Raw genomic sequence first — 25,595 nt, forward strand, 5'->3', positions numbered from 1 at the left:
GCACTTCAGTGCAATTAAGATGTAGCCTCAAGAGCATAAATAAAGGCTGCTGGGATTGTGTTCAATTTGTAATTAATCATGTTTTGTCAGAACACCTGGACTTTCACATGACTGCTCATCCTGGACTGTATCACAATATTAAAAACCATGCAAGTGACGGGGCTAGTGCAGTAACATCAGTTGCACCAGGACCAGGAGCGTGTTTTTACACTGCAATGCAAGTATAGTTGGAGGAGGTTATCTCAGAGGGTAGAAATTAGAACCTCATCTCTCAGTCTCAAGTTTACTGAAGGTAACTGATACCACCCCCAGCTGGTGTGTACAGGGAAGATACACCTCTACTGATGAATTAAGATTTCAGAGGCCTTTTAAGCTTTTCGTTTTACCCAAATATATGGAATGCATCTGCCCACAGATGGCAGCCTACAGATGTATCTCCTTTGCCTTTAGGGAATGAACTCAAGGATGAATTTTCCAGGTCTAGGGAAACTTTGAAGCAGCACCTCCACCTCTGGCAGTCAGTAGCCACCATTTCCTCACTACACAGGAACGCTCTCATTTCAAATGCATGAGAGGAACTGTAGTGAAATCAATTTACAGGAGTCAAACATCTACTCTTGTATCCAAAAAATCTCCAGTGTGTGAGTGTATACCTAAAAAAAAAAAAAGCTCCAGTTATCAAATGTACAGCTGTGCCATGATATACCTACAAGGTCAGTTTCTTTCTGGACTTAAAGCCTGTAATGGATAACCCAGACTAAAACCCCTCCTGCAAGGTCAAGGTACTACTGTTTAATATCAACAGGGCAGCACAAAAGTAACACAGGAGCTCCTATTAGATCACCTGCAATCTTCTGCTAGTGGGACCACTATACACACATACTTAGATAACTCTTTCCTACTGTGGATAGTGGTAAACAAGGGAAGAGCAGTCAGCAGTATTATTGTAACTGTGTTACAGAACTTTTGTTTAGAACATGGCTGATCCATGGGTGAGCTGCAGAAGCACCATCTACCCACAAACTCCAAACTGAAGAGTGAAGGCGCATTTCAAAGCAGAGCCTTACTCATTCATCCTCAATTTGCATTTCTCTACATCCCATACAGAGTCAAGAAGCTGAGACATTCAGTTCCTCAGAAGCTTTATTTTCATTCAAGCTACAGAAATAAAGTCGTACCTTCCAATTTCCCATTATACTTTCTGCATATTTGTATGGCTCAGGGTGAGATGCACTAGGAGAACTACCCTGTACATACAGAGGAAGGCTCAAAAACTAGCTTTTCTTCAAAGAACACCAAACCTTACCTATGAGGTTGGCTCCAATTCCTCAATAACATTAATAGGCACAACATAGGGAAAAAATTAAACTACCTATTATAAGCAAAACCCAATAATTTGTTACAGAAAGTCATCCAGAGAAACCTTTTAGAAATAACAAAAGTTTTCTACTTTGGGAAAAGAAAAAAAAATAGAAAAAATAGATGAGTCATTTTTGCTTTATGTACGATATATTCACACACGTACTTTCAAGTATCATTTTCACCGTTATACTTACATGGCTAGAGATAAAAAAAGTGAAAATCCCATAAAGAATATTATGCCAAAGAAGTCACACAGTCTTTATCTGGGTTTAGCAACACCTGGAATCCTCCATGAGATCAGTGACCAAAAGAAGCAGTGACTAGACTCAGTGTAATTTTCCCCTTTATTAAATATGTTTTAATAAGGCTTGAAAAGTATCAGGATTTAGAAAAACTGAGATGGGAAAGCACAGGCAGTCACAAACCCCACAAATTCACAGCTAAGCTTGTCACACACTCAGCATTAGCAGGGAATAATAATGAAGAAAATAGATCTGAGTTACATTTGGTTAGCAGGCAAACTGGTACCAACAGACTGACTCCAGCTAGGATGTGCTTACATCTAAGGCATCACACAAAACAAGTTAACGCTAAGGGCATAACAATCATCATGTGCTCAGCCAAAATTCACATTTAGCTCTGGACATCAAAACCTGCTTTATTTCAAGACAGGAAGGCTAGTAGGGCATCCCACAGTCTTTTAGGAAAGTGCCAGGCAGCCGCCAGGCAGGAGCAGAAGTGACCATGGTTTTCATCACAGGGGAAGGAATTTAAGTGCTTATTAAAGGCATTGTTGCAGTGCCTTTGTGGCAGTGCCACAAATCCTGGTGGAATACAAAACTTTAAGAGCTAAAAGGCAGAAAGTCTGTTCAAGCAGCTACAGCAACAAATGTCCTGCAAAGAGACCAAAATACAAGATCTCCCAGATTTAACAGCTTCTGGAGATTTGAAATGATGGAGAGCCCCAGAAGGTACGCTCTATAGCCAGGACTGTTCCACACTGCTTGCTGATATGCCCTGCACCCCTGCTCTCCAGGTCTAGTTTGGATAGACAGGTATGAAATGTCTCAATGTGAAATAGGTAGAAACTATTACCTTACTGGTGATGTCATTTTCATTTGTCATTTCATGTCAGTTTCTTGCCCAATATGAAAAGGCACAAATTCTGCATAAAATATAAAGCCAAACTAAAACCTCACAAAAAAAATTTGCAGAAACCATTAACTGTTCTGAAGCAGGCACAGTCATCCACAAGTTAAGTGCTAGTCAGTTTGAAAGCTCTATGGGTTTAACTATTAAGTTCAACTATTTGGTTTAGTACTTCAGTGCAGGATGTTCTTATAAATCTGGGTTTAAAACCATCGGTCCTAGACTCAAAAGTAAAGCTTCCTGGAAACAAGAGAGATCACATATCAGAGGGAAGATCCACGTCATTTTACTAAGCTGAAATGCAATGGATTTTTTTCCTTTTAGTAAGCGTCCCATGGAGTCCAGAACATTTTCCCAAGCATTTTTATAGGAAAAAATCCCATCAGATAATAGGGAAGTTTTGACCTCAGCCCAAGCTTTGCAAAAAGCCACTATTCCAAGAATAGTGGCTTTTCCCAGAAAAGTTCCCAGAATTTGACTAATATTAAAAGTTTCCTGAGCTAGAGACAGCCCGAAACACAAGACAGGGACACTGCAGGAGGGCAAACAAAGTGACAAGGAAAAGCATTGCACAGCCCAAGACTTACAGTACGCCCAGAAGCTGGTAATTCACAACTATTCCCTATCTGTTACCCCTTCTTCCCAGGTATATTTGGGCACATTCTGACACCTCTTTGAACACAGCAAGTTTCTGCTTTCCTTGCTCTGCTAGTTTGGTGCCATACAGAACCACTTCTGAATAGAAGCTTCAGACATTTATTCTTTAGTCTTCCCAGGCTTACTAAACCACACATTGACCATGGCTACCCATTCAGCTGGAAGTTTAATGATGCCAAGTATTTTGTACCAAAACTACATACTTAAATTTAACATACTGCTCTTCCCCCTTGAGAGCCTGTGGCCATTTTATTAATACACAGAATGGAGAGCTCCCGGCTTTCTCCCATTCTGTAAGAACACAAACCACACCATTATAATCAGAAGAACATTAGTATGCAGCACAAAGTGATCTGCAAGTTGGAGAACACTACATTCATGGTCACTTGCTCCTTCTAGCAGTGAATTAAAGGCATAGGTTATGTATTTGATAAAGCAAGTATGTCATAATTTTCACTCAAGTCTCCTAGAAACACAGCATTTGTTATCTGAAGCAGTGAAGAGCCTCAAGTCAACCTACTTTCAGTTTTTATTTTACAGTGCAAGTCAGCTGGCTGCTTAAATAGGCTCAGGCTTAAAAACCTGAGATTATACCAAGAAAATATCAATCACTTTTTTAGATTAACAAAAATGCTGCTACCCTCAACAATATTCCAGTCAGTCTTGTAGTGAAATTAAACAAAACCAATACTATGTACTTCTCACAACAGCACTCAAGTTAATCTCACCACTTCGCAAAAGGGCAGCACTACCTTGTTACACTCATTTTAGTGAGCCTTGCTTCAGCACTCCCAAATCACATACATAGTCTACTCAGCTTGAAGATGATCGTAGAGAAGTTCAGAGAAATTTAATTCAAAGAGCTTACTTTAACTGCAAAGATGATTAGCCGAAGCAGTAAGGTGGAGAACCAGCAGGGACTGCTATATTCTACTATGAATGGCCCTATTAAATCTGACTGCTTCTGCCCACCTGCAGAATCAGAGAAGGCAACCAGTTACACCAGAATCCAGAGAGACCAGCATACAAACAGCCTAACCGCTCTCTCCGCATCCAACATCTATCCCAGTTAGTGACCAATACTGAAGACATAGTATCATTGGCTATACATGCCTACTGGAAGTGTTTCTATTAAACAGACATAATAATGATCCAAAGTTAATGCAATACCTTTTCTCTATAGTCTGACATGCTATTTACGTCACATTTCGGATAAAATGTGCAAGTGTTCAAGTCTATCTCAGTACACAGAAATACTACAGTGCATTAATCAGGCAGATTTAAAAGCCTGATCCAACCGAAGCTTCACTGCCCACAGTGACTAAACTTGCTTTAAGGAGTTATCACAAAGATCAAAACCCAAATAAGCATCTGCCTTTAAGTTTATCTGAATAAAGGCTACATAGCCCTGGCAAGATCTTAAAAGTATATCACACACTAAAAAATAAGAAATTAGCAATAAAGCACTGATTTGCTGCATGCTCTACTTTCAAAGAGTAGAAAGAAAAAGCCTCTCACGCTGTGCTCAAACAAGAAGTTAACTCAATGGCCTTCAAGATTTTCCCCCACTCCTGCAAGTCAAGGAAACTTGCAGCTCCCACAGCAACTTTCAAGCCAATGAAAGTTTAATTTTGTTCTAAGATATACCATAATAGCAGACTATCTAGATCCTCATATACTTTTACCTTGTAGCCGTGTCTCTAGCGCACTCTACTTGTACTTCATATAGGAATTACATACTTCAAGTAGAATCACTCACTTAAGCGCTTTTAGTGTAGTTCCTACCTGAAACTAGACAGCTTTCTATATACCCTTGGATTTCTTGGTTGGCATAAACCAAAGTCAAAAGAGAAACAAAGCAAACCATTGATTAGACCAACCACTAAGAAAAAACAGTAACCACATCAATATAATTTCACTTTGCTTTAGGGTGCTAGCTAACAAATTTATTAGAAGTTTCAACATACTATAGCTCCAGAATTTATCTTTCTTGGAAGACACTACAATAGAAGCCACAGTAGAGACTGCCTTGTCACAAGAGGTACAAATACTTGCTGTATAGATGGAGAAATAAAAGGACAAATCTAGTTGTCTAAAAGACAATTCACTGTACACATTTTATTTACAGTTTTGTACACTGTCTTAATATGAATGGGACCGCTTTTCTACTTGAGCCATTTTAACCAAAGCAAAATAACCTAAGTAATACAAAGTGTTAAAATACAGCATAAGATACAAAAACAGACATACTATTTCTAGTAAGGAATGTAAATTATGGTGTTACATTAAAAAAATCCACAATTATGTTTAGGAAATCACACAAACAGATCACCGATTTGACTGAAATGCATAAATTTGTTGCAAAGCTTTGATGTTACAAAAAACCCAAAAAATTACCAAGAATGCACAAAATTAATGTTTATTCCACCTTTGTCATATTCCCAGATTCGTCACCAAATGTTACATGAGCAAAAACAACTGAAATCAAAATATCACTAATGTTATCAAATAGGGAAAACAAATAAATTAATCTAGCAGCCATCAGCATAGGTTACAGCAAAGGTGATGCTGTATAAAAAAAATTGCTAGAAAACTGTATGCACCATACTCTTTTTCCAAACCAGCAAAATGTTACTGCATACAATGCAAATGTAAAACAGAGTAATTTCCTGCAGGTACAGAAATGCAACTTTTTCTCAATACTGTGGATAAACAATTATTTTTTTCCTTGTAATAGTAATGTTTCTATCAAGCTATTACAGAGTGGGCCAAGAAAACATTTATGAATTGGGGGGTGAAGTGTATTCAAGTTCTGATTGGTAATGGTTACTTCAGCCAAAATAGAAAAAAAAAACCAAACCCAAATGGAACACAGAAGTACAAGACAAAGGCGAATGAGACTTCTCACAAATCTTAGCAACACTTAGATGGAAATCAAATTTAAATGTAGTCCACTCTGCTTTTGAAGAGGCTTTGGTTCAGCTCCCAAATCTCGATTGCTTGACGCAGTCTCCTATGAAAGAATACTCAGAAGGTGTCATCTTAAACAACAAACCTATTTTTAGTGGTGGAGCCGCTCTTAGTAGCTGTGTCTGCATGGGACTGATAACCAATCACTATCTTTGGAGGAAGTCCTAATCTTTCTTTGTATACTCTCCTGGAGAAAAGAAACAGAAAAAGAGTTTAAGCAAAGCCCTTAGGAAGGCATGAGTACCAAGACACCTGCTTTTAAGATCTGCTGACACCTTCATTAAAGAGTTGCCTATTTGGAAGCAATTCCTGAATAAGTCTGAATAAAGGACTTAAACCTGATTTTTTTAGGTTATTGCAACTAAAATCAGCTTATAGTTCTGTATGAACAATGACTTACAATATAAAATAGGACAAGGTCTTGCCAAAAAATAATTAACAGGCCTACGTAAATGTAGAACACAGGGATTCCACGGCATTTATGTAAGTATCACCAGTATCAGCAAGCCATATTCCAACATACAGAAAACATCTATGAAGTAGTCATGGTCCACAAGTCCAACTACTGAAATGATAAAGCCACTGGAACCTAATAAAACAGCAATTCCCTGGAACAGTCAGGTTTATCACCACACAAATCTCAGTTGCACAGACTTGCTGTATTTTCTTTACCTACTGATAGAGAGCAGACCCCCATGGTACTGGTCATGGACAGCTACCCAACAGGAGCTTTTAAGAAAAATCACCTTGGATCCCACGCTGTAAGAGGAAGAAGCAGCAGTACACACCTTACAGAGCATTTCTTAGCAGTGAGTGAGATGCAAGCCACTAATGACAGTAGGCTACAAGCTCTGACTAAACCACAGGACAAGCCTGTTCAACTACAGATTAACAAAACTACCTAAACTTGGGGTTTTTCTGTCACTTACTCTTAATCATAATGGAGCAGTTCACAGAACCATAGCTCACCCCAAATTTAACTGTTAAATGAAAACCTGATATATTGTCTGTGGAGTTACGTAACATGACAGCAGGTAGACAATGTAACTTACCTTCATTGTCGTGTCAGTCACTCTGCAAAATCTTAACTTCCTTACAATTCTCTAAGAGTCCTGTTAGCTCCTTAGGTTAATGCTAAATACCATTCTAAAAATGCTCTGATGACTACTAGTTTGATGAAGGTTATTATTCTCTACTAGCAGATGATATGTACCACAGTCCTGTTTGTTTATTGTTAGACACTTGTTAATATAATGCAGACCCCACCAGATTCTTAAAGGCCCAAATGAGGAATGTGTCAAGAGAGCCACCCAATAAGCAAAAATGTTAGCGAGTTACTATGCCTGGCAGTTAAATTTTGACCTAAGACAGATGTGCCAAGCTGGGAAGAGAAATATTTTCACTGGTTTGCATAGGTTAAATGGCCTACAGTGACTGACTTTAACAGCAAGTAATTCTGAAGCATCAATACTACAGCATAAAGAACACATTAGCTTTAGCAATGTGTTGCTAAATAACAGAGCACGACATACATTTTCCATAGTACAGTCTCCGGATAATCTGAGATGATTAGTGTTGCTTATTGGAATGAAGACTACACCATGCTATTAAAGGCTATATTTGCCTGAAATGCATTCTCTATCAAGTTAGCTGGCTTTAAATGCGTTGTTATACTTCATATGTTCAAGACATCATGCATTTTACTTACCCTATATGTGTAACAGCATCCCTGTTTTCACATTCAGTTGTCCATATTGCTATTTTATCACCCTTAGTTCTAACATTAACAACAGCACCACACACATCATCACTGTAGTCATCAAATGACTCCCCAATAAGGCACAGCAGCTACAAAACAAAAATCAGCCATTAGAAGGGGCATTACAAGTCAGAATCCTGCTCCACAGGCAAATAGTGTACACAAAGGACTCAAGAATACCACATTTTACTGCTTATAGCCACTTGCCATACAGTAATCATTTTGTGTTTATTGTGGTATCTTCTTTAAATTCCAAGTGTTACAAGAGAACTTAAATTCAGCTGTGGAAGGCTGTGGAACCCCCTATGTTGAGTTTTCCATCTCTGCTCCTGGCCCAGCACCTGCAAGTTCTGACATTTAACTTAGTGTTGCCTCCCACCCATCCTTCCAATCCAAAACCAAGGAATAATTCAAGAAAATTATTTTTCTTTCTATAGTATGTTTAACACAGGTAGAAAACCCTTAAATTTTATGTGTTTACATTCATTATCTATGATGAGCCTGTGAAGAACAATTTGGGCAATGTCATCTATGTAAGGTCCAACTTAATTCTGAAGTATATCAATTCAGAGGCAAATCAGACTGCGACTTAGATGAAAAGTGCTGTCTAATGAAGTGCTACTTCCTATCAACACACTCAGGAATTCCCACAGACTCTGAAGTGGGAATCAATCATCCTGAACAGTGCGTAACCCAAGTGCAACAATACAAGTGTACAAGTAACACAAGATTCTTCCTCTATCGATTTCTAGCAGTAAAGCTTGGAGTTGACAAAAGTGGAACATCAGGAACATCAGACTGAGCTAGGACTCATCCTGGTACTACATGCTAAATGTGAAAGGGATATTTAAATTCTTCAACTTGCGACTTGTAAAACAAGCAAATTTAGATATTCAAAGCTGAGAATTTCTCATGGTTAAGAGATTCATCTAGGCCATGCTGAATTAAAAATCCTTCCACACACGAAAGTATTAATGTCCAAATGGACACTTGTTTACTTCACCTGCACAGTACGTTAAATAAAATGCTATTATAGCAACTTTCCTTTCCAGAATCACTTGTTTAACATTTGGAAAGTCAACACACTTGCAACTTTTTCAAAAAAGCGGGTCTTTCACTACCCAGGAAAGTTGCAAGGGCTGACTTCATCAAGGAAATAAAAAAAGGATGGGACAAAGTACGCTGCTGAATAAATCAGGTATAACTACACATACTTTAAATGTTACACCCAATTGCAGGCTGCACACATTCACTGAGTAAGGAAAGTCATAAGCGGTTAAGTTTAAACTAAACACAACTATTCAAAATACTGATCAATAGCCTTAGTACATATACAAGCAAAGATGACTACCATGCTCAATGAACACTACAGTCAAGTACATTCTTAATGAATGCTACACAAAAGGGGAAAAAAAAAAGTTTTCTCAAAGTTTAGTTTACAGTTAAGAACAGTAAAGATCATTACATTACAAAAGAAGTTTGTTCCAGAGGGGACTGATATAAGAAGAGGCTTTGATTTTTATTGGAGGAAGTTGGTTACTAATAATTACTGGAACTGCAAGTGACAGGATTGTTTTAGAGCACATATCCCAGTCACCTGGGTGTTTGGGCTCTCTGCTATTGCTTGCTGCTAAACAAAAAGTAGAGCCCTCTAGCCTTAAGTCATGTTTCCAATCTGCATGTAACATCTGTTAAGAATCAGAAGGACTCATACAGGCGTTTAAGGAGAGGCCAAATGCACACAGCAAGACACTAGTTTTCTCATATGCAGTCACATTGCCTAGTAGTATGCTGGTCACACTCCTTTCTTCAAATCACTACTACAGTGACTAGAAAGACCCTAATAGCAAATAGCTATATCTAATAGGTATATTGGACACCTCTGCTTTGATCCCGAAGGCCATTCCTCTCTTTCAAAGGAGTGCAATACTTTTTGCCCCTCATGCAAGCAGGGGAAAAAAGATCAAGAGATGTGGTAAGATTGCTTTGCCTTGTAGAGTCTGCAATCCATGCCCTAAGACCCAGATCACACTAGACTGTTTTAGGCTATTCTGAGTCAGCTCCTAGACAGTACAGTACTTTTCTACAACACATGTACTGCAACCGACGACGTCTAGAAGTATATTTAACATTCAAAAAATCTATTCCAGAGATAACAGCAACGGAAAATATTATTATTATAGTGTACATACAGGAAGACTGTGCTACTACTTGTCTATCCTAGTGTTAAGTACAGAAACAACAAAAATAAAACTGAAACTCCTTTGTTTCAGGAGGACCAAAACCTGAAAACTATTCTTATTTACAAATACTTGTAAGAGTATTTATAAACAAATTGTTACATTTAAGCAGATAAATTTGGGAGTCTTGACATTCAAGAGAGTATTATTTTCCCAGCAGCTCAACAGCTGTTCTGTACATTCCACAGGAAAAGGTTAATCTATCCTGTAGAATTATCTCTTCTGCTGCCCACTGTAAGAAGTATTCAACACAACAGAACTACATTAAGCATCACTACTGAAAACCCGTCAATAAAAACTTACAGGACACTATGCTACCAGGAAGTCAGAAGTCTAGTGTGGCACACAGAATACACAAGTTAAAGTATTAAATACAAACATAAGATTCTTCCATTGCAACTTGTAAGGCCATAGTGCTTACTGTCTCTAGCCAGAAGCGATCAAGGTCACTTCGTCTCTGCTGTTTGTTTAGTGTAATTAGCCATCGTCCTCCTCGCTTGTTTTTTTCATCTTCCCACATGGGTTCAATCCCATCCTACAAAGAACAACCAGAAGTTATATCAGACTTGATCTGTATTTTTCCTAAAGAATAACCAAAAGGCCAGTGATAACTGAAACAGCAACTTCAGAAAAAAGTGCACTGTTTGAGACACATACCTGTCCAGAAATACTGTCTCGCACCAATACCAAAGTTTCAAAACAGCTTAGCAAGTGCACTTTCTCTAATGAATTATTTCTACAGAAGAATCACAACCCAGGCAAAAGTTTTGACTACACAACACCACATAAAACCCCCCTGTGGGAACAGGCCTGTATAAAACCAGACAAAATTAGCACCTACATTCTGGCATCCTTATTTTAAGTCTTGGACTCAGTACAACACTGGCCAAGTGCTTCGCTTATGCATAAAGACTATTGCACTGAAACAGACACCCTTGGCAGTCTATCTCAGTGACTTCCTGCACACACAAGGTGAGAATAAGAGGGTTTTAACTGTGAGGGCCACAGAAAAAAAAAATAAATAATCAGCACACCATTTAGAAGCAAGGTGCATTTTGATTCATGCTTTATCAATGGCCCCACACTGAATTAAGTGACCCTGGATATGCTGATCCAGCAAAGCAGCCAGCTGCCACTCCCATATCCAACAGCTACACTGCACTTCGGAACAGCCAGTCATTAAAAAAGTAGGTAACTGTCTAGACAGAGAAATTCAGTTAAGAACTGTCTATTGAGAGTCGCACTACATAACTTTGGCTGAAAGCTAATTAAGTGTTCAACATGCAGGATGGAGCGGTGTCAGCTCACTTTTAAAGGTGATGACATAGTTTGAGCTCTGCAGCTGCCAGTAAGGGCGTTTAAATTTAAGAGGCACTCTTACGAGGTCAAGAGTGAAGGACGAGAGCAAGAGATTGCCAGAAGCCTGCAGCAGTTGCCAATTCCGTTCCTGTTCCATGCATTTAAGTAATTAAATCATTGCTAAGCAAATACAGAATAGATATCCATAGTTATAACAAATTTAGGATAAAAAAAAAAAAAATCTAAGCATGATCCATAGATATCCCAACCTCTGAAAGCTTCTTAAAATTTACCAGTAAGGTTTTTCAGTCACCTAAAATACCATTACCTTCTCAAACCCAAGCACCACTATACCTACAGCCACTGGGGTTTACAAACTATGTACATAGTCCTCTGAGGAGGCCCAGCCAGAACCTATGCTTTATCAGCAAAGGAGGAATCAGCCACCATGACTTAAGGGATTTAGATATTCAGAAAGGAAGCTGTATGTTTGAAGCACTTCATATAGGTTAGGATTTAATTTAGAGCTCCAGTTCAGTACTCCACTCCAGCTAAGGCAGAATTTCATGTACACTTTCATGAGTGTTTCCTATTCACTGGTTTGAACACTTCCTCAGTATGTTTCAAGTGTCAGTGGTGTGTACAATTTTCTATTTTATACGTAAGTGATACAGCATTTAACTAGTGGTGTAAAAATTAAAAGTGCATTGTGCATCTGGCTAGTAGTGCTCAAAGAACACTGGAGAACATTGCAGCCTCCCACAGAACTTACACATTTTAACTCATTTCATGTCACACCAAATGACAGAGCCAGAAAATCTTTCATATTATGAAAGTTAACATTTAATTATTTCCTCAAACATAAAATGAAGACAAACATAGTAAAAATTAAAAGTGAATTGTGTGTTATAAAGCAAGTACTTGTATTTTCAGAACTAGTGACAGCCTGATTTTCAGAGGGCATGTGTCTGGAACTGTCTTAAGAAAGTAATACCTTTAGGACATTCCCAACCATGTTCCTAAGTATCTGAAGTGAAATATTTGGACAGTGTCTTGCTTAGTCAGGAAACCATCCATCAACATCCATAATTGAAGAAAAAAGGTTAGCAAGCATACCTTAAAGAGCGAGTAGTCACAACCAGGCATTAAATTACTAGAGAGCTGGATATGGTTGTATAAACTATTGGAGGGAAAAAAGCAGGATTAAAACTAAGTATTGTTTTAAGGTACAAAATTCTTCTAAGAATTTAAGACATAAGACTGAGCAAAATACAAAAATTAAAAAGCGTTAAAGTTATTTCAGAAGTAACCTCATTTCTGAAGTATTTTTCAGCAGTATAAAAGGCATTAGCTCTAGGATGTTCTGGGCTTAAAGCAGCAGAATGGAAACTGGTTTATGAATACTTGCTGGGTTCCTACACCAATGCTTCTTTTAAACAAAGTTTTAGCAAAGTTATTAAAAACGTAACTCACTGAACTTTCATGACAACAAATTCTGTGTGCATGTGTATTCTGCACATATACATACACAGAGTAAGGACAGTTGTATTTCTAAGGCTACTATCTCTGCAAAGAGATGTTTAAGAAATATTGAACTTTACTATTTAATACAGTCCTCTAGGGATAAAGGCTGTAGGCCTGATTATTATTAAAAGAACTTAAAAGGTAAGAACAGATGACAAACATCAAAATATAAAATATATACTCTGAATTAAATTCACAACTACGCATTTCAGAGCAAAAGATCGTAGGAGTACATACCGTTTCCTCCTCTAGCAAGAGGACAGATGTTTGGGGTTTTTTGCCTGCACTGTTGAGATAAGACTTCAGAAGGCCTGCACATATCACACTAACCTGTAGCCAAAACCATTCACTCATGCCTAACATTCAGGCATTGTCCAGCACCAAAAAGGAAACGAATTACTGTCATGTTCTAGCAATTAGAAATCAGGCACTGGAATTTACAAAGCCACTTACTGATTAACCAGCTTCCCTCCTTTAAGTTTACCTTAACATTTTCTCCCCAGAACACAACTACTTCCCACTCTGACAACAATAGAGGCGTAACTTCTCAATTGCTTGTGACTAATTTCATACCTTTATCACTGCAAACATCTAGCTGAAGCACTTTTAACTACTCAGACTGTCTTATAAAAGCTCAAAAACTTTCCCTTAACCAACTTGAATAGCGAGCGTCAAAGAATTTAGCTGCCCATCACATACCTCAAGACTGCCAACTACTATTCACTCAACCATTAGCTACCCCCATAAGTAGGAATGGGAAAGCTGGTTGCAAGCACAGAATCCTATTCCCCTCCCTCTGAGGACAGCATTGATAGACACTTGCTCAAAATTTTCAGTATCTTTCTTTCTTCCCTGTTGCTAATGGGCCACTGATGGGTCTTACTATTCCACTAAGACGCCATGTCTCCTTCTGAGAATTTAATCGACCAGCACAATCTGGGGACAAGGAAGTGCCAATCAGTTGGCTTCAATCATTTACAAGTTTATGTTACTATGAGATAGTTACTGCACAAAATGTAATTTTCTACATGAATATCATGTACATAAGATTACAAGCAATACTGCAGTGTTAACAGCAAGACAATACGCATTTAAAGTATGAAAAACTTCTCCAATCACATTTTCTTCAAAGGTTACATTCTACCACATTCTGAGAAATGCGCTAGATGTCACTTTCCATTTTGCAAACATTTCAGATTACACCCATAAAATTGCAGTTAATGGAGTACTCTGGGTTTTCACTTTAGCATAAGCTTTGCCAACATATGCCTGATTATACAGACTGAAGCATCTTTACTTACGCCCAAAAGTCTTCAACAGTATCAAACTTTGAGATAAGACGAAGATTCGCTTGCCAAGTTTTGCTCTTGTCATTTTTAAAAAACCAGAGTGCCCATCTAAAGGAAAACGAAATAAAATAATAGCATCTATAAATTAAAATACATTAAATGGATAATTATTTGTACTGTTATATCCAAACTAATTGCAAACCTTAAGATATCAGCATGGAAGTTTGTTTTTATCAGTAAGCTACATGAGGAACTCAGTTCTCAAATAAAACTCTTTGTAGATCAACAATATTTGAGTTCCCATTACAAGAATCATGGCAGACTTCATCAATCCGTTTAGGAAAATATTTTAAGTAGTTTTGGAGCATTTCTAAGACTCTAAGCCTCTAAGCCTCAGAGGTTTCCTCCTGCTGCCACTGCTAAGCTGCAATCCCCGACCACAAATAACTGACTATGGTCTAAACCACCATCAACCATTCAACCTAGGAGCACAGCTCCCTTTCCAGTAATTTCCTTGTAAAGGTTGCAAAAGCTAATTATATCACTCCAAAGCTATACATGACATGGAAGTTTCCCAAGCACTCACATAATAGGAGAGCACAAATTTTAAAAAGGGAAGCTGTGTTAAGCTCAGTAAAGGCAACAATCTAAAAAAACCAAAAAAAAAAACCAAAACAACCCCCACACCAGAAAAAAAAAAAAAAAAGAAACAAAAAACCCCCAAATGTAACCACACAACAAAAAACACCAACTTTACCCGATTTCATTTTTTTAAATCTGCATATTACAGTTATGTGTGTTTTTAATTCATCTAAAATGAAGAATTTTCCATCCGATTTTCTTCATCATCTCTGATGAATACAAATCATAACACATTTTCACACAAAGCTGCTTTTGCTGGATCTAAAAAGCATCATTTAACATGCTGGAAGAAGATACCTGATAAGGTATTTAACAAAAACAGGCTAATTTTTCATTCAGACAGTTTCAGTAGTGTTGAAATCACTCAGGTTTGCACTGGGGACTGGTCTTCCTTAGGGCAGAGCTCCAAGTCACCAGGTGTCAATCTATTGTTTTGAGACCTTTCCTGACGTTTCAAACCTTGTTTTAGAAGGTTGTGTTTTTCAGTAACAGCCCCACTACCACTCGTAAAGAAGAATCAGCACCAATTTAATAAAAGTGTTTAGAGGGAAAAGAAAGGAAGTATGGAAGCTGAAAGACAAGGGAACGTGTGGTGTTTTTCCACACTTGCTCAAGTCTTAGAAAAAGAGTAAGGTGCTACTTAGTAAAATGGCAGCACCTACCTACCAACATTAAGTACTAAGCACTATTCAGCTCTTCAGTTTAATTGGAGAAAATTACTTCCTAGCTGCTCTTTTTTAAGTACATGTATGCTGCTGGTGTAACTTTAGTGTGCATTTGAAGAAATTCAACCTGTAGACTTATAATATCCTTACTGCAGAAAGATAGCTCAAGTTGAGGTTTTCAAGTACAAACCTTCTTGATGAAGTCCTCATTATTTCTACAAGTCAGTAAAAAGCTGAGTAGTAGCTTTTAAGACACACCTGGTTTTGCACTCGAACACAGGATTTACTAAGTGGGCTTTGATTTTTCAGTAACTTTAGCTATACTTTTAACTACTGCTTCATGTTTTTCTTTATAAACAAGAAAATTTAAGTGCCTTACAGTTTTTACTTACACGTGTGTACCAACACATTGGTACAAACGTGTACATCTGCATTCAACAGGATTTCTTCTGCTGTGCCTCCTACAGGTAATGAAAACACTATTACTGCAGACACCAACCACTCATATGGTCAAGTCTAATAAGCCCTTTGGCTGGTTAACACAGCTTCCACTACTTTCAGTTCCAAATAGGAGAAAAAATGTAAGATACAAAAGAGTAAGACTCTAGTAAGAAAAAAGAATGACAACTCTTTACCACTGGCACCTTAACTGCTGGAAGTAAAGGCAGAATGGAAGGTTTTTCAGTTCTGTTTGGCAGCAACTTCATCTCAGTTTCTTAACAGACACCAGACAAAAGCAACAAAATCTTTGCTTGCCTCCAACTAAAAGCAAGGCCGTGTTCTTTCCAATTACCTGACTTCATTCTGAAAATTTGTGAATGATTTTCAGCTTCTGTAACAACACTACATGAAAAGGCTCTAAATTACAACAGGATCAGATTCTATTTCCTCTGCAACCTCACTGCAAAAAACCTCAAAAAACTGAGAACTCTAAAAATTCTGCTAGAAAGCATAAGGTGAACAAGAGAGCTGTAAAGCTACAGGCATTATTCTATCTTGGGCAAAATTACAATCATGCTTCTGTAGTATTTACCTGTTTTGTAGTGGATGCTTAATATACTGTTCAGGGCTGGCAACCTCCTGACTAGGTGCTGCTGGCTCAGTTTTCTCCTCTTCTGAAGGCTGAGGGTTGGGAGTGGTTTCCTGTTTGAAGAAAGGAGTTATTAATATGTTCCTTCTCAGTTTTTATTGAAGTAATTTAGTTCTTTGAAGTAACTAAGACAGTTGAACCTAAGGGTTCCTCCAATTCATCCCAGATTCACAATCTGCATCCCTTTTTTCCCCTCAGCATCTGAACAAGTCCTATAACAAATTCTATCTGCAGGAATTCACATTCTGCTGTTCAGTGATATGTTTCCCTGTGTCATTTGTTTCCAAAATGGTTTACTTAGCCTACTTGTCTTACTCCAAAACCATTGAGAGTTATCTCAGAAATACACAATATGCTGTTATCTAGAATACACACATCTAAAAACTAATTTCCACGATAATAATTTCAGAAGGGGAAAATATCAGTTTCTGACAACGCATCATTGGAAAGAGATACACAGGCCCTTTTATTTAGCAAGATCTGTTATTACAAGTAAGAGACATGCCTACAATTCTCAGGTCTGAAATCAGCTATCACAAGCAGCTAGAACCCCAACCGGTAAGCAGTTATCTTCGTATTTTGCAGCATCTCTACTACCAAAGCTTCAGGCACCAAAACAGCAGAATTTAAACATGTATCACTTTTCAAATTTTTAACTGAAATAAACGTAATCACATGTTTATCACTGATTAGACCAATCCTGGGTATTATTTTAGCCAATCTCTAGAGACAGTGCTAGAGATGTCAAATATACACAGATAAACACAGAGAAGTGAAACAATGCATTCCCTCTGCATGCAAACCCCGTCAAGCTTGCCATTCAGTTTGAGAAGCTATTGTGTCATGTTTGAAATTCTAATGCCCCTCCTTCAAACCAGGGAACACAAAGCTTTATTGTGAGGCCAAGTGTCCCCACCAGTTACCACCATCTCTCTCTCTCTAATGTGGTATCCATGCTAGAATATTGGAGACAAGGAATGAGGACTAAAGCTTATTCGCTACAGCCAAGACAAAAATGCCTGTACCTTGCAGCTGACCCTGCAAAAGGAAAAACACTTTGGTAATATAAACAAACACTAACTACAACAGACCCAAAGACTCTAGACATTCCTAAACACAGCAGTACAAAAGTAGTACTTCAAAGTTAAAGTTTGTGGCCTTAAGAGAACAAAGCAATGTAGGGGTGGACTAAGTAATGGTAAGTCATCTAATTAATGTAACAGTTTACCCCAGACTACCATGCTACTCAGTTTATCCCACACTACTCAGCTTATCATCACCAAAGCTGCTGAAAAATAGAATGGATTTGAAGTGATAACATGAACAAACTCTGTTTAACCTTCAGTCCCCAGCTGGCAAACTCTTCTGATTACACCTAAAGATCTTAATAGGGATTTTCTTTTAATTATCAATATATTTAGCATTATTAAGCATGATACTGTGTTTTACTTCAGAGAAGTTATACCTTTATGCTTGAAAAAACCTAACTACACTTCAGTTTAACAGCTCACCTAGGGAAAAAAAAAAAAATCTCAGTTCAAAAGCTAATGTACATCATATTTAAGAATGCTTCATATGCTCCCATGTTCACAGTGAAAACACTGAAAAGCAAAGGCCTAACAGGGGCAGTGACAACTCGGCTAGTGCTTGATTTACACCCTACAAGGGGCAGGTAGTACAATTTCCTGCCTCTTAATAAAGCTAAATGCTTTCCAAAGATCCCCTAATGGGAAACATCACTGCCAAACCCACAGAAGCAAAGTGTTGAACAATCTGTCAAATCTCCTCCAGGGTAATACTATAAAAACAGTATCTTAAACAGATCTTAAAAACAAACTTAGTAAGTACTTCAAATTCTATCTAGTTTAAGATTACTAGTGTTGCCCCATTTATTTTTGAGTTGATTGTATCAAATACACATCTTCCCCTTTAATCACGTACAAGAACCCCACAGAACAAATTCAGGTGGTCAAGGCACAAAGGGTATAAAATACACCAAAGCAGCATTTCAATATTCCCTCCTCCAAGTTAATTGCTTGTATTATACTACAAAAAGCCAAGTACAGACAACTACATATGTCGCCCCTGTAGGAGTTTCTAACTAGAAGAGTTAGAAATATTACATGTGCAAATACAGTGAGCATACAAGAAAAATCTTGTTGCTATTTTGGAAGTAAACTAAGCACTAGGTTTTGTGATGAAGCTTGCTTTCATTCACAATACTCTGCAGTTGTGACATCTAATATTTAAAATGTATTTACGAATGCTATTACACTGAAGATTTTCACACCAAATAGACTCACCCTTGACTAATGCAGAGTATCTTCCAAAAACAATTTCAGTTGACAATCCCATTCATGTTTGCTCAACAAACAGCTTTCAATATACAAAGAGCTAATCCTGAAGTCTCCCTGGTCACTCTTCCAGAAGCACCATAACTATATAAACTGGAAGAATCAATACAAACCTATTGAGCACATGCAGGTCTATGCCATTTCTTAATTTCCAATACAATACGACATCAGAAATGGATTAAAGTAGTACATCCAGTCAATTAGGAGAAAAAAATGCAGTAAGCCTCAATACTTGTGGGTTACCCCTCACATCACCACATGAAAGTCCCTTTCTGGAGAAATGGAAGGCATCTGACTCCGCACAAACATTTTAGTTAAATAACGAGTCCCTTCAAATATTCTGAAAGCTACCTAGCATTAAGGAAACTCAGACTAACCATTAATTCAAGCTCCTGTCCAAAATAGTACAGGACAACTTGCCTCCAAGGCTCAGGTAACTATGATCTTGACCCAGGATTATGTCGCTCCCCTCAAAACCTAACCCAGCCAGAAGAGATGGTTTTTCCCCCAGCACCAGGCTGCCAATGAAGGACAGGACAGCTGTACACACGAGAATAAACCTGGAAGAAGGTGTAAAGTTGGAAGCAAAGCTTATTACCACAAAAGTTTTCTGGCTGGTCTCAGACAGAAGCCTAACGCATCTTGTTTTCACTACCTGTTATTTCCCACTGGCACCATGGAAAACATGAAAAGGACCACTTTCATTTTTGGCTGGTTAATCATATCAGCTCCCATTTCCTTTCATCTTACCTTTATCTCACTATTTTGACCACCAGGATAAAGTGTTTAGATACCAAAGTACTCTTCATTATTAGTCAAATACAAAGCATGTAAGTTCACTAACTGGTATTCAAAGTCCATTTCTTGTATCCAGCCTCCTTCCAGTGAAATTCTACCCCAAACTACAAGCATGAAGGTTTTAAAAGATTCTAGAAATACAAAATGAATTTAAATTATATTGTCCACAGTTTACCAATTCATACCTTGAAATCTTGCAATTGCTACACTATTAACTTACTAGTAAGTCAGACTTCCTCCACCAGCAGTTTCTAGACTTAAAATCCTTTGTAATACTTTGCTATTGCACTCAACTAAAGCATTCTTTAACCTAAAATTGACTTTGCAACTCCTATTAAACTAAGCCACCACCTGGTTTGCTGCCTTTAAAATAGATCTAATACAGGGTAGTATTACCAGATAAACTGGAAAGCTTCATTTGGCCAATCCTACTCCTCATACACAAGCATGTAATTAAAAGTGACATTTATTTACTAACCACATGGGTTTTGATGTAGGAATCAGCTTGCAGAAGTCCATGAAATATTTGCCTACTCAGCTTTTAATGACTGCACATATCTACATGTTACTTGGATTCTGACGCTTGCGGATTTAATTAGTTAATAAAATTTTATTTTATTTATTCTTTCTCCACAGCCCATAATGACCAACATTTCAAAGGAAGGTGTGCATGATACCAGGACAGGAAACAAACAGCACTTACAGTAAAAACTGCTTAATCAGGTTTGTCTGTTGAAGAGAACAACAAGCTTGACTAGATTTCACTGAGTGTTGTCAGGTGCTGCCCAGACCACATTCATGTCATTCAATTGCCTACAGAAGTTGGTTAGGAAGTCCAGTTGAGAGAGCACAACATTCATGGCCCAAAAGCACATAACATAGCCTAGCACTGTTGTACATTCCTGGTGAAAGCTAAGAAAGTTTATTAGCAGAAGAGGTTTCCAAAGTTTTCTTGCATTAAACCAAAATAAGTTAATTGAGAGTTTATACCTCCTTGTTCAGGGTTTCCAAGAGAATGAGAAAACTACATGTCCCAGTTATCAGATGTCAAGGGAAAAAGCATGACAACTATCTGCTGGTCCTAATGCTCTTTGTAGATAACTGCTACTACACTACAGTTAGGATAACAATCCACAAGACACAAGAGCTACTTATTTTAAAACACTTTGGACAAAAAAAGGATTTAAGGTCACCCATAAGCAATTATTATGTGCTGTCAGAAAACAAACCAAGTGATGATCTGATACACAACTCTGAAGAATGAATACACGGAGCTAAAAATCGTATGTGATATGTGTACTACCAACTAGAACAGAGGTAACAAGAGGCACCTGTTACCAATTAAACAGCATTAAATAGATTTCCAGACATCAGGACAGAGAACATTTTTTTAGGTGTGACATAGCAAGGCCTAACACAGAGCAAGCACCTTAACTGCATACATTACTACTTAGAACACCATAGATTTTTAGAAAGTCATTCAACTACTTAGAACACAAAAGTGGGACATGATTTCAACCAAGTGATATCCCACCAAATTAGAAGTGCAACACATGTACAGAAGGATAGGAACAGAAGACTGGAGTAGAAGAGTCTTACATTTCCTCCATGGTCAGACGAATAAAGTACTGGACATTCCCGATTACAGCGTGTAATGCACACAAGCTACCTTGATAAACAGCACTAAACATGAGAAAACCTGACCACTATTTGAAAGTTTATTCATTTCAACTGCTCTGCACATTTACGAAAAAACCATACCTTTAAACAGTCAGAATTTTTCTGCCTTGCATCCACAATACAAGAATCACGGACAAATGCCAATTTCAGGCAGCTAACAAAACACACTTGTATTACACAGCACACATAAGTCTGTAGATCACACACCTACCACTTTTATAAGGTGAACATTTAGAGAGGTTTTAGGGTCTCAGAAATGACACTGATCTTTACAAAGCTGCCAGAAGGGTCTCGTTTTTTGGTCAAAATTTTCCATGTACCTCCACACCTGCAAGGCAGTATTAGTAAATGAAACACAACTCGGTCTCACATGCTATTTTTATGCATTACCTTGAAAGGAGCTTGACATTTTATATGCTGTGTCAAATGTTTTTAGGAAATTGCTTTCACAAAAAAATGTTTATCTCAAAATTTAAGAGCTGTCCAACACCTTCCCCCCCTTTGAGGAAGCTTTTGCTCAGTCAGGAATGTAATTTACAACTTGAAAGTTTAGGACAGACATTCCCAATTATTAAACAGCATGCAAGATACATCTATCCTCTATCATTTCAGGAAAATGCAATGAGCAAGCAACTGTATTCACAGTATTACAGCTAAATACTACACTGATTTCAACCATTGCAGGTCACTGACTTTATTATAACAGCAATATCTAGTAATAAGAGTAAGTCTGAAATTAACATGGCCTACACTTAATTTACATGTTAACTATCTGTCAATAATATAAAAGAAATACCTTCCAGTATACCTTGAGTTTTAGGACCTATTTTGAACTTTCCAGGATTTCAAGGCCCTACACCACTGAGTTTATAGCCCCCATTTCATTTAAAGAAAGTTTTGAGTCCTACCTATTGATGACTAGCTGTTGCAACAAGCATTTTTCAAATCATACATGCCTGAAGTTTCACTCACGTATCTTAAAATACAGCATTAAATTCAAGGGAATTACATTCATGCAAGTGTAACGATAACTGTCACAGAACAAAAAAAGGAACCATGATTCCTACTTCCAATCTGAACGATGAGGGATCAGATTCCACATGACTTATACACACCTGAAAGTTAAAGTCTTTGTGTGGCTACATTTTAAAGTCACCTTTGGTAAACTAGTGTTTACTAAAGCATTACTGCTGGCTTTGTTGATGACTTCATGGACTTTTGCAGTGTTATTCAACTGCATTTAATCCTCAAAGGCTACAATATGAGCACACTCTAATAGGACACACTTCTACATATTCTCACAAATTGAACAATAGTCTTAAACAGTCTGGATAACACCAGAAAAAACCTGTGTTTTAGCCTTCCAGTGTTGCAGAGGCTTAAGTCTTCTCTGCAGTGAAGTAAGCCACTGTGCAACAGGTTGGTATTTACTTACAATAATCTTGCTTTTCTTAGCAACTTCCATTGGACTCTTTACTCTAAAATCCAAGTTTCAATATTCCTGAAGAGTTTCAAACATTTTTTTCCAGCCTCTTACATTTTAAGTTTTGCTGTGTTACATTTGAGAGCATGGAAGTACTAGAAACATCACAGTAGGACCCTACATTTAAAAAAAAAAAAAAGGCATATTTTCACCCTTGGAAAGCATCACAGATGACATCTCTAAAAACATAGCTCTGGATTTTAAAGGTCAGCAACAGAAATGCGTCCCTATAACCAAAGGGTAATTCAATGCCTAACCACACATACAATTAAATTGTTCAATTGAAAAGCATGTATATTTCTGCAACATTAAGCATTTATGATCTCAGTCACTACACCAGTCTAAATTTAAGCTTAGTCAGGAAAAGAGTGAGCCACCTAAGAGGGAAATAAACAAGTATTTTATTATTTACATTTGAAAATAAGGAAGTATAGCTGATATTTGTTTCTTGAAGTCAAACCTACTTCAACTAGGGCAGAACATTCAATAGCAGCATTACTTAGACTGCCGTGAGGGTGCCCTATCTTCCACCTTTACTAGCTCAGCACACCTGTTTGTCACTGCATGGTGAACCAAATGTGGGAAACAAACCTCCCCAGGAAATGGCACAGAAAAAAATTGTTTATTTTTTGCTACATTAGGCCCAGTAGCTTAACATGCAACCTCACGTATACACAACAGCAATGGAGAGAATGGTGCAGAAACAGACTTGTACAAGCACCATAGCCAAGGAAGCCGCAACCTCGTCTCCCATACCTTTAGAGTCATTCTGATTTCTGATGGTATTACAAATTATTCACCACAACCCCTGTTAAACCCCACAGCCAACACAAAGCACTGAGCTAACAGGAACCTCTCATTTTCAGGTACGTGGGCTACAGCCCGCAAAGATCAGCTCTTGGATGAGAAACTGAGCGTTTAACACTGTGACCGGAGACCATGAGAAGGGTGCTGCTGGCAGTCCAGCCCACTGTCTTAAACAACTGACACTCTTCCTGTTCAGAACTACTCATCAAGCAATTTATAAACGCTGACCAATTTCAGTCTCTTGTAACTAATGGTGTTGGGGTTTTCTTTGTTTTGGTTTTGGGTTTTTTTTTTTTTGTTCATGGAAAAAAATCATAAGAAAAGGATCAATGTCCCCTATGCAAAATGGTAAAATTAATTTTTATTTGAAACCAGTTATTTCCAAATCTAAACATTTTCTATTTAAATGGTACAAAGCCTGTCCAAAACACACACTGGCAAGCAGCAGCAAGAAACTACCCTTCCTTAAGTTTCTCATTTTCTTGAAACCCTAATACACAGTCTTCTGCTGTCCACTCCTCATGATAAACGAGCATGGAGGATTAGAAAAACAACTATACTTGGGCCACTTCCAGCTGCTTCAGCTCTTTATGGTAATGCAGGCTGGGGTAATGTTTAGAAAAGAGAGCATAAAATCATGAGCACAACTTACGACCTAGAAAAAAAGTACTTAATTATAATGAAAAGCTTGAACAACACCAAAACACATACAAAAAAGTATCTTGTTCCAGACAGATGACATAACCGGAAAAAGCCAATTTCGCTTGTGACACGCCTCGATCCTGAGCAGCCCCACGCTGTTTCGTCGTTTCGGCTGCCCAACTGCCCAGCAGCGCATCTGCCAACTCACAGATACTCACCCCACGTCCCCGACGCCTCTCTCACCCCAATCTCTCGGGCACCGTGCCTGCCACGCAGCGAGACCTTGCTCCACCGCTCTCCGCCTGCCGGAAGGGCGCTCGCCGGCCGGCGAGGAAGAGCCGCCCCTCCGTGACCGGCAATCCGAACCCGCCAGCAGCAAAGCAACATGGCCACCCCCACCGCGCCACATGCGTCGAGCGCGGCGCACTGCCGCCCGCCCGCCCGGGCTGCCGCCGCCGCCGCCCAGGGCTGCTCCCCCTCGCCGCGCCTTCCGGCCCCGGCGACCCCCAATGCCGCAGCGCCGCCAGGGCGGCCGGCCGGGCGGCGGGGCGCGGCACAATGGGCGCCGCAGCGGCAGGCAGCGCCGCCGGCCCGCAGGCCGCGCCGGGTGCCCCCTCCGCGCCTCTCCCGCCCGCCCGGGGCCGCCGCGGCCCAGCGCCCCCCGCCCCGCGCGGCGGAGCCGGCACAGCCCTGCGGCCCCCTCCCCCCGCGCGGGCAGGCGCCTCCCGCTCCCCCTCCCCCCGCTCCGTCCCCCTGCGTGCGTGCGCTCCTCGCCGCCCATCCGCCTCCCGCCCCGCCACCGGCCGGGTACCCGCCGCCCCTTCGCCCGCCGCTGCCGGCAGGAGCCGGGACTCGAGGAGGAGGCGGCGGCGGGAGGGCGAGGAAGGAAGGAGAAAAGCAGGCGGGAGAAGGGAATGAAACACTCACCGGTTCCACCGCCGCCATCTTAGATCGGTCTGATCGCAGGAGCGCCGCGGGGCGGGGGAAGGAGCGGATGAACAACCCAAGTTCAAACGCGATTGGCTGTCCGCCGGTCACGTGAGCCCGGCGGCCGTTTGGGAAGGGGGAGGGGAGGTGCCGGCCGCGGGGCCCCAAGCGGCGCGCGGAGCCTGCCGGGAGCTGTAGTCGCCGAGCGCGGGGGATGCTGGGAGAAGGGAGGGGCTCCCGGCGAGGCGGTGTCACTTG

The 25,595-nt window shown here is 39.4% G+C and overlaps 1 protein-coding gene across 1 annotated transcript; it reads right to left on the minus strand.

Annotated features, from left to right (window-relative positions):
* Window positions 1-1,129: 1,129 nt before the first annotated feature.
* On the minus strand, window positions 1,130-25,437 carry EIF4E (eukaryotic translation initiation factor 4E). The gene is made up of 7 exons (XM_030492061.1): window positions 25,338-25,437; window positions 16,590-16,699; window positions 14,262-14,357; window positions 12,553-12,616; window positions 10,559-10,672; window positions 7,847-7,986; window positions 1,130-6,325 (listed from the first exon to the last, which is right to left on the minus strand). Exons 1-7 carry the CDS (start codon window positions 25,353-25,355, stop codon window positions 6,211-6,213), a joined length of 657 nt encoding a protein of 218 aa, XP_030347921.1. The 5' UTR covers window positions 25,356-25,437; the 3' UTR covers window positions 1,130-6,210.
* Window positions 25,438-25,595: the final 158 nt, after the last annotated feature.

The sequence above is a fragment of the Strigops habroptila genome, chromosome 7, assembly GCF_004027225.2.
Source record: "Strigops habroptila isolate Jane chromosome 7, bStrHab1.2.pri, whole genome shotgun sequence".
NCBI lineage: Eukaryota > Metazoa > Chordata > Aves > Psittaciformes > Psittacidae > Strigops > Strigops habroptila.

Bases quoted from the DNA above. Each gene is read 5' to 3' on its own strand.
- EIF4E (XM_030492061.1), bottom strand. The intron at 10,673-12,552 runs GTATGCTTGCTA...TGTTCTTTGTAG, and splicing joins GTGACTACTCGCTCTTTAAG to GATGGGATTGAACCCATGTG. The intron at 7,987-10,558 runs GTAAGCACTATG...TTTGTTTTGTAG, and splicing joins ATCGCTTCTGGCTAGAGACA to CTGCTGTGCCTTATTGGGGA.